Raw genomic sequence first — 10,443 nt, 5'->3', positions numbered from 1 at the left:
CCTCCCTCGACCTGCTGGCCACACTTCTCCTGATACAGCCCAGGATACAGTTGGCTTTCTGGGCTGCCAGTGCACACTGCCGGCTCATGTTCAGCTTTTCATCCACCAGCATGTAGCCCATCTACAGCACACTCTTGCTCACATGAGGGCAGCTCTGGATCAGAGAGCAAGGTCTGCTCACAGTATTTCCCTCCAGCTTCTACCCATTACTCACAGGTGCCTGCAGCTGTGAGCATCTTCTGCTCCACCAAGTGAGTTTCATTGCTCTCTGCAAAGAGCTGTGAGCTCTGGTATAACAGGCCTTCCCATTAATGGTCACAGTTGGTCATTAGCTGATCACTGAATCTTTCTTGATGACCTGCTAATGAACTTCCCACTGGCTTATCGTGAAGATTGGTCAAAGCAGATAGTATAGGTAATTTATAGTTGAACACCCAGCATGTTAATGGCCTTTCCTCAGCAACTTTAATTGACACAGTACTACTAAGAGGCATGACATCCTTCCTAATTTATTTCTCAGGTATAAATATTTCATGTTGAATGGAAACTTTGGATTCTGTGCTTAAAAAAAAAAAAAAGTTTACATATTGTATTTAGGGGGAAAATTTATTTAAGTATGTAATGAGTAAAAAAAGTCTTATCTTACAACCTTTATTTAAGTATGTAATGAGTAAAAAAGTCTTATCTTACAACCTTTTTTCTGACATTTTTTATTTGTTAATATTCACCTGTAAAAGGCTCAGAGGCCTGCACAGTGCCAAAATCATCTCTCAGTGGGTGCTTCTTAGCTGCAGGGTCCTGGAGAGCTTTGATGGTGCCTAATCTCTGTGAATCATGGATAAATTGGCCAGAAGCCTCAGTCCCTCTAGCTGTAATCTAGCCAGCTCTTAAAAGCTCAAAAGTTTCAACTGGACCTTGACTTGTTGGAAAGCTCCAGAAAAAGCCCAAGAAGTGGCAGTGATGCATTACATAGCAGTCTTGCCTCTAAAACTGGGTGATAATGCCATAGGGTTTATCCAATTATCACAGGAGACTGCTTTTGCTTTAGATGTGCAGGTACCTTCTCCCATTTTGAGTGTGATCAGGGTCCACTGATGCTGTGGTTACTAGTCATTTCACAGCCTTGAATGTGTGCTAGATTGAATGACTGTGGCCAGGACATTCATAATCCTTTAAGGTTTTGTATTTTCATTTTCACATGTTCATGTATCGTAATTACTATGAAAACACAAACAAACAGTTTGTGTCTGATATGCAGCTTCTATAAGGAACTGGGCTTGCATCTTCTGGAATATCCTAGGCACACCCAGAAGTTCATCATGTTCCGTTACAGTTTTCATGCACTTGACCCACATTAAGCAGTGTCCCAATACTTATCTCATTCTCTGCAAATGTCTTCAAGATTGCAGAAATCTTTCTCTGCACAGTGCTTCCAAATGACACTTCTTGAACTGTGTAGACATTGAGGAGGTGGATTTCCAGGGAGGTGTCCTGACCGTTGCTACTCAGGGTGTGGAAACGGGTGCTGTGCTTGTCTTTATAAAGAGAGGTTTTTCCCTCTTGCTGGAGATCTCCAGGTTACATTTGGTAACTTTGCTCTGAATGAGCATTATCAAAATGAGATTAATGAGATTATCAAAATGTCTCATTAGTCAGAGGTTCGATTTCACACCTTTTGAATGTAAATGAGACCCTCTTTTCCATCTTACTTTCAAGTTCTGGCCTACTCCTGTCTCCTTAGCAAGCATTGCTGGCAAAGGCTGTGGCACCAACTAAAACTTCATGGATTTACTATAAGGAACTCAATTCCTAAAACAGCTTGTGAAAGTAACATAGATGGAACTTGCCTTGATGTTGCACATTTTGAGTACAAATATTTGATTCTGCACCTTTTACAGTGTGGATATGAGGAGTCAGATGCTTTTACAGAAAGACACAAATAATTTCATATAAATTATACATTTATTTAATAATTACTCATCGTCTTGTTATAAAGCATTGTGCATTTGTTTCCATACTAAAAAGTAAATAAGATGTTGAAGTATTAACGTCTCATGTTTGAAAAGGACCAGGTTTTTGTCTAAAGCAGTGTATTTTTAAGGAAATTCATTGAATCCAGGTGGACTTCTCATGGTATACTGGTACAGAATGAAGTAGTATTAACAATGCATCTTTTTCTTTTTTCCTCAGGAGATGTGGTCAGTCAGCTTTAAATTCCTAAGATCAAAAATTGAAATTGTAAATAAAATATAAGTTTGGTCTCAGCAGTAATATAAACTCCATTAACATACTCTCCTCAAGGGAGAAAAAACCTACCCCTTAAATCACAACACCTCTTTAAATCACTGTTATTTTCCACTAAAGAAATGCACACACAAGTTTAGAAGAGTTGTGTCTGTCCTCTGTTTTTATCCGATCTTCCCAACACACGTGCAGAGTACCATTTTGATCCCTATATGTGCTCTAGCTGAAACCCCAAAGCCAAGTGGTACTAACACAACGAAGGACTACACAATGAAAATGAACCAAAGTGAAGGCATATTACATTTTTAATTTTCCCAGTAAAGCTCACATACAAAGAATTTCTGCACATTGCTGCATGTACCTAATGGTTATTCTCATTCATACAGCAAGACGTGTCCCTCAATGTACAGAATAAGTTCACAGGCATTCTTTTTTCAAGTTTCAGTGTTTAATACTTTCTTGCAAAGATTATTTAGCAATAAGCACACGTATTTCTACTGGCTGTCCCCTGGAAATGGTACCCTGTAGGACTCTATCAGCCTCTCTACAGAAACCATTACAAAGCTAAATTAACACAGATGTGATTACACATCTATTTTACCTAACCCTTATCTGTTTTCAGAGAAAACATGGAAATCTTTGGTTAAGGTAACTCTTTTTGAAAACAAAACAAAAAAAAGAACCATAATCTTTCATTTTCTTTCCAAACAGAGAAAACTTGATGAAAGCACACAGAATTGAATCCTGTTCTTATGTAAAATTTATTTTCTTTTTTTTTTATTATTTATTTTCAGCAAATATATTGAACACTAATGGTAAGACAAGTAGATACTTTTGCACAATTTCAACAGCAGCTGGAAATTGAGGGTCTTGACAGATATGGTTTTTATAGTCAATAAAACTAGCTGATTCAAAAATGAAACTTTTTGTACAAATTTGGAAATAACATTTTTTTTCTTACATTCTTTTGAACAGGTGGTTCTGCTAATCTAACCTGCCGAGCTTTCTTTGGATATAGTGGAGATGTCAGTCCTTTAATCTACTGGATGAAAGGGGAGAAGTTTATTGAAGATTTGGATGATAGTCGAGTCTGGGAAAGTGACATTAGGTAAAAGAAAAAGCATTTTGTTTCTTTCAGTCATTATCTTTTTTTGATAGTTAATGTAGTATTTGTTACCACAGACTCACTCAGGAACACTTTGGTTCTGATCCCTGTTTTTGCAAGGTCCATTATTTACCTTTTTGAACTCCACCAGTAGAGAACAGAAAAATGCACACTTCGGCCAGTTCTGATGTTAGAGAGATGCAAAAGCAGAATAGCTGCCCAACAGGTACTGTGGTATAACCAACTGGAGCTTGCATAGTTACTTTTTCAAGCTGTGAAAAGCTACAATAAGAATCAACTAATAAGATGAGATAAAGAAAAAGAAATACAGCAAGGAAAACAGCTCAAAAGAAGTCTTTTAAAACATGGAGCCTTATGTAAATGCTGGTCTGGTTTCTCTTGGAATGTCTTAATTTCTTTTCTTCGAGGGAAAAAAGTGAGTTTCCTGGGATGATATCTGGCCTGTGACAACCAAGCATGCTGTTATGTGAGCTGCTTATACCTACTGAAATACTTGGTTTAGAGGAGATCTGGCAATTCGCATCATGTTCTTTTAGTTCTTCTTAAAGTGCTGCCTCATTTGGAAATTAAGAAATAAGTGGGTTTGTATTGAGAATTGCATGCTTGACATAGCATACCAACTCCTATCGGATAGGAATTATCTACCTGGATCAGAAGAGATTCCAGTTCTCTCATATGCCAGTTCTTTCTACTGCTTTGTAATACACAGTCAAATTTTATAAAACCTTCAGGAAACAATTTTTTTAGGCCATGACATAAACATACCGTTTCTGAGTGACATGTTGAAGAGCCTCAGAAACTGCACAAATAGTGTGTTTGACCTAGCCCCCTAATGCAACCCTGAACTCCAAAAGAACTGTTTTCCCTTTTCTCTCTTCTAACATTTTAAGACTTCATATACTACTGATCAGGGTCTCCATCAGAGTGTGGAATAGTATATTATCAGTGTGCACATCATTCGGCTTAAAGAAGACAATTAACTGAAGCTCTCATTAACATTTACAAAGCCAAACCTCCTCATTAGAAGTGAGGAAGAAAAGGGCATGATATAATTTAATTAAGATTTCATCAAACCATAGCCAAATTTGAAGCCAGAGAGTTGTGAATTGTAAGTAGCATTATTATGTCATGATTATCTAATGCTTTGCTATGGTACAAGCAGAATAGCAGCGATGGTTGCTTTTTCCTCAGGGTTCTCAAGGAACATCTCGGGGAACAGGAGGTTTCCATCTCATTGATTCTTGACTCTGTGGAAGAGGCAGACCTGGGGAATTACTCGTGCTACGTTGAGAATGGAAATGGACGTCGACATGCCAGTATTCTTCTACATAAAAGGGGTAAATGCACGGCTTTGCTCCATGAAATGGTACATTATATGGGCAGTCAGTTTGTAGATCTTCCTTTTAATATAAGCATGAATTTTGGCTTCCTGAGGTATTAATAGGCAATGATTATTTTTCTCCAGGCATTTGTACAACTTTCAAAATAAAACAGAAAGGTTGTTGTTAACTATGGCTGTGACTGGGAAAAATACAGTAATACCTTTTTAATTGTATTTATATAAAGGATGCATTTAATAATTCATAAACTTTAAAAATCATAAAGGCTCAATAGAGAAAAAAAAATAGGAAGCCACAGGTAATGCAACTGTAATAATTTTCTGTAAGAAATAAAATAAAATATTAGAAAAGCCAACAAAAGTACATGCCACTTCGATCAGAAATGCCACCTAAACCTCATGCCAGGGATGTTCCTTCATAGTCTGTGGGTATTTTCCTTCTCACACATTTGTTTAACGCCAACATTTCTGAAATGAAGTATCATGACACAAACTTCTAAGGACCTTCCTCTTTCTACTCACCACTCACATCCTGTGATTCCGGACTGCCTAATGGTCACAGCTGTCTCCCACTGAGATAATTACGGATAGGTGGAGAATGTCTTGCAAAGCGAGGTTCCCAGATCCACTTTGTTCACTTTACCTCCCAGAGGGTGCTTCACATGCCTGGGCTTGACGCTCCCCACCCTCATGCAGCATCCCACTGGTTTAAGAGAGCAAAGAATAATCAGGAGTAGTGTCTGTACTTTGCTGTCATTACTGTGCTTTTTTTAGACTGTTTGTGAAGGTGAGCAAACAAAGTTCTTATCGTGGTGCTGAACTACTTGTGGCATCTCAGTTTATATCAAAGCAATGATGTCTTCCCTAGTTTTAGTCTTGTATCCTGCTGTCTATCTAAGTTTAAAAGGAAACCATAAATCAAGGTAGTGTAACTCATTTATTTTAATGTAATCATGTATACCTCCAATTAATTAAATAGAATTAATTTGTAGCCATTTTTGTGAACTCTTGCATTGTTCTTAAGAGATTCAGATGTAAATGACCAGATGTTCTGCTTAGCCTGGCATTTGCCATACTTTCTTGTGTTTACTGAGACAGGAAATTAACTTATTAAGTAATTGAAGCTCAACTATTTACCAGTTAGTAGTCATATACTACTAATTCAGAGTAAGAGCTTAACCCAACAAACACTGAAATCCAATAGCTTGTCTTTAATAACTAAGTTAGTGCATGGAACACTGAAAATAAAGAATTTTAAAGGCTTAAATTACTTGAAAAACAATACTTTATTAACTGACGTGTATTAAGTCACATGCTGATGGTGAGTCCTTATTTTCCCTTCCATAAAAGCAGTAGCCCCAGGACTGGTAACACTTAAGTCTCTTTTGTCCTGTGACCACCAGCTTTTTAATTTAACCGTGTGCATGCATAAATTTTGCAAGGATCTACTTTGATTGTTTCTTTTCTTGAAGAAATCAATATGTCAAACACAGCACAGTATGTGGTCTCATGATGACATACTTAAGAGGAAGTAATCTCAATATTTAATTGCCCTTGTAAATAGTAAAAAATAAAATTGCAAAAGTTTCATCATTTTTTTCCCCTCTTTAAGCAAGGTTGACTCTGAAATTGTGATTTGGAAACCAAATCTGCTGTGTCCTCAAAACCAAAAAGTACCTGTTACAAGCCTTTAGTTTGCATGTTGACAACTGTTTCAGTGAAATGATAAATTAACCATGACAGATGAAAATTTGAGCTAGTCTCTCAGGTCTCCTAGGAAGAGGAGCTTTGCACTGCTTGCTTAGTTTCCTGTATATCACCATGACAACATTTCAGTTTAGGTTTCCTTGTTTAGATCTACATTTAGTCTCCACTAGGAATGAGTTAGCTGTTTATTAATTTCTGATTATTGGCTCACTTAGAACAACTGGGACCTAACAATTAGGTAAATTTGCTTCTTGAACATGGAGGCATTTGCTGAGATACTAATTTTGGCTGGTTTTCTACTTAGTTATCTTTTTTTCCAGCAGAATAAGCCAACAAAAATGCTGAATTTGGAAGGTTCACTGAATACCTGAAAGAGAAATTTTAATCCTTCTTAAACTTCATGTGTGGTACATTATCACCAGGATCAGAAGGGACAGGAAAGCATAAAGCTCTGTTACTGAACAAAAAGTGTTCCTGGGAAAAGAGGTATTTAGGGCTAAACGCTGCAGTGGGGATTCAGGTACAAAATTTAAGCCTTTCAAATACCCTTGCAGCTGCTGTATAACCCTGGTCAACACATTCTCTGTAAACTTAAACTTCCAGGGGGAGCTTTTGGATATGCCTGCAAATACACAGGCCCTGAAAGGGCAAGAAGTTCAGAGTCTAAATCACCAACAAAAACCTGGATGTATCTTCATTACTCTTCCTGCTGGTCAGTCCAGCAGGGACACACACAGAAAACACCAGCAGGATCCGTCTGATGGTGGTGCCCACTGCAAACCGGCATCTGGCACGTTCGACTGGGGAGAGGGGGCTTCTGCTACTCCCCCGACATGGTACTGGAATGGAAACCCAGAATCTCCCCTTTCCTGATAGGAATTTCAGGAGGACCAGAACATTGATCCCCCCAGACTCCAACACCACTTGTGCAAGAAAAGCAAACCCATGTGGGGCATCCAACCGTGGGAGAAAGCTAGGGCCCCTGACAACCCCTTCTATCCCAGATGTCAGCGCACTGCATCTTGGGAAGCTGAACCCCTGTTTTCTCCTGAGCTTCTTTTACTTTCTGAGTGCCAGCGGAGAAAACCTATGACCTATGTTTTTGTGCAGTCAGCTAAGAATTTTAGACTTCTAACTTTCTTCAGACACTGTAGGTAAGGAGCATTTAACTCAGAGCTAAAGGCAGTAAAGCATTTTAAGCATGAAAATGCCAGTGCTGTATCTTTTTCTCATCCATTCATACAAAATACGTCCAATATTAATCAGAAAAAGGGAAGGATCAGAACCAGGAGATTTAATTTTCATTCTCTTCCTCCAGCTGTTGGCCAAATCTCTTTCTATCACATTTGCAATAATCAAGTTCTTTTTTCTTTTGTGTGGGGAAAAAAAATATATCCTTGTTATATCTAAGGCTGATTTTGTTACTTATTGGTAATAGCTAACATTGATCATCCGTAGCAGTTAGAGGTTAATCTTCAGACAGGTAGAGGAACCTTCTAGAAATTAATTTTGAGAGTCACACTGACAGCGCTAAGCACTAATTTATTAAAGACAGACTACATATTGCAGATGATATAAGGGGTGGATCACACCCTATAGCTATTTTGTTCACAGGTTTTTAATTCAAGAAGACAAGCCGATAGCCTATCAATGTGGCAGATAAAAATGTAATGCATAAGGAGAAAGAATGCTCTTCTATAATGTTATGTATTGAAAAATATGACATTCATGCTGGATCAAAGCCTTCATAGTCTCATTTCACCACAGACTATGTTGGAAATACAGATTGTTATCTAATTATGTGCTTATTTTGGGGGAAATTCACCCAGTGAATTCATGAACATTTTCAGTCACTAGGACACGATTTCACACAGTGGTAGTGATGAGTGACAATTAAGACCTAAAAGAGAAAAGAAACTAGTTCTTTTCTAACCTCTGTGAAGAAACCACAGGTGTTATAGCACCCTTTGCCATAAACTTTCACGATGCTTCTGAAATTTCTGAATGGGAGCTAGTCATGTGAGTTATGAGAGCAATGAGCTTTATATTTCAAATTCCATTAATTGCTCCTAATTGCTGGAACATTCCAGCAAATCTCTGAGTCTCAGTGAGAGCAAAACTGTTGTAAAACTCTAACCCACTTGGTCAGCTAAGACCTTATACATGTATGTCTTCCATTGTATAAAGCATTTCTGCAATGCAGGAAAAGCTTTTCCAAGTTCCTCACCAGGTTTTAGAGTTGGGAATTAAATTTGATTTGATTTTATGGAAATTGATTTTTCATCATTCTATGGCCATTGAAGGAGCCTTTAGGTTGTCACTCTGATGGGCAGTGCAAAGGTTCACTTCCCCATGAAGTCATGACATAGGGCAAAAAGCCAAATACTATCTCCCTTCCTGTCCCAAACCTAACCAATAGTGACTGTTATTTTTACACTCAATCTCATCTAAAATCAGTAAATTAATAGAATACTAAACACTACTGCCTGAAATAAACTCTTCATAAGACCATTTTCTTCATCAGCAAGGCTTTTCTCATCCTTTAGAAAATTGGCCTAAGACATCTCCAGTAAAAGATTAGTTAGATCACTTAGCATGTGCCTAAATCTAACTTTCCTCTAACAAAGTGTCAAACAAGTTTGTTTGTTTAACAGATTCCTTTTTAAAACATCTTTTGTACCACTTTCATCATAGTTCTTCTCTTTATATAATGTGTAAGTGCAATTCTAAATTTGATTGGCAAGGATGAAAATACTTTAAAATAAGATGTCTTAAATTGTTCCTATAATCCATGCAGAGATAAATTATTCATTAATGCTATCCTCAGAAAAAAATGTAAACAGTATGTTTTATGATCTTACATACTTGGAACTTGGTACTCCATTTTTCCCCACATTTTAGCACCTCCCAGTGCTTCTTACATTCATTTTTTTCAGAAGATCTAAAAGAAGTAATTGTGTGGGCTGTCTGATTTCTCTAGTGCAATAAGAAAATAGAAGATCTCCTAATCAGTAAGGTTTGAAGTTATAGACAAGTCATTTATTTGGGGAAGCTAACCAGAGATTAATGCAGTTACTCACCATGATTACTTTTTTCCTTCAACCTGAAGTATAAACTGCCTTTAAAATGCAATGTTCTGTATTTAGATGAAGTAAACTACAGTAACATTGCAGCATCTATATTTTGTTTTCAATCTTATCCTCTTTTGAGCTAACATACTGTTGGAGACAGTCAGTGCAATTATTTTCCTGCTGGAAACAGGCATCCCACGCTTCTCAGAGGAAATAAAAATGTCATCAGTAAGAATATACTTATATTATAATAATTTACTATCTCTATTCTAATAACACTGAGAAATCCAACAGCACCAAGGCTCAGATATGCTGCCTGCCATACTAATGAATAGGTTAACAAGATCCCTGTCTTGTATTTGCACACATATATATGTACATACATACAATCCAGAACCCGACTAGTTATTTTCACAGATCATTCTTGATTATATGTTATATATTGATCTAAAAAATGAAGTTAGATAACTAGGTCTCAATAGTTCTAATAAATAAAATTAAACCACTGCATTGCAAACCATATTAAAAATGTAACTAAATTTAGCCACATTAAGTCAACTCTGCAGACATCTACAGGTATGTGTGGCCTGTGCTGGCAGAAAACATATACTTTGTGCTAAGAAATCTTTTCATAATCAAGTTAACAAACATCCCAAATCTGTTTCTAGGAGTATCAGAAGTATAATTGTCCTACAATATGCATCAGTAATTATTCACAAAAGTATCCATGTAGCCATCAAATACAAACAGATTTTGCTTGGCACATTGAAACAAACAAACAAAAAATCCTAATCCTAAAAAGTAGTGAATACGTTTTTAACATGTGTATGTGTATTCGATATGCATATGCTGTATAAAGCTCTGGTTCCATATGATATACTTTGGAAAGATAAATTGTTTTACAGACATGCCATAATGAATATTGTATTAAGCCTGGGGGCGGGTGTGTGTGTGTG

General features: G+C 37.1%; 1 protein-coding gene across 1 annotated transcript in view; it reads left to right on the top strand.

The window, feature by feature from the left end:
- Positions 1–3,219: 3,219 nt before the first annotated feature.
- Positions 3,220–10,443, top strand: part of IL1RAPL1 (interleukin 1 receptor accessory protein-like 1) — a gene marked incomplete at its 5' end in the record, with an annotated part of 26,579 nt that continues 19,355 nt past the window's right edge. Inside the window, 2 exons of the mRNA XM_010151393.1 lie at positions 3,220–3,352; positions 4,562–4,707. Of these exons, the coding sequence (XP_010149695.1) occupies positions 3,220–3,352; positions 4,562–4,707 (279 nt within the window). The remainder of the gene's footprint in view (positions 3,353–4,561; positions 4,708–10,443) is intronic.

The sequence above is a fragment of the Eurypyga helias genome, unplaced genomic scaffold (assembly GCF_000690775.1).
Source record: "Eurypyga helias isolate BGI_N326 unplaced genomic scaffold, ASM69077v1 scaffold2565, whole genome shotgun sequence".
NCBI classification, from domain to species: Eukaryota; Metazoa; Chordata; class Aves; order Eurypygiformes; family Eurypygidae; genus Eurypyga; species Eurypyga helias.
Note: the sequence above shows the minus strand (reverse complement) of the source record. Positions and strands in the feature narration are given on the sequence as shown.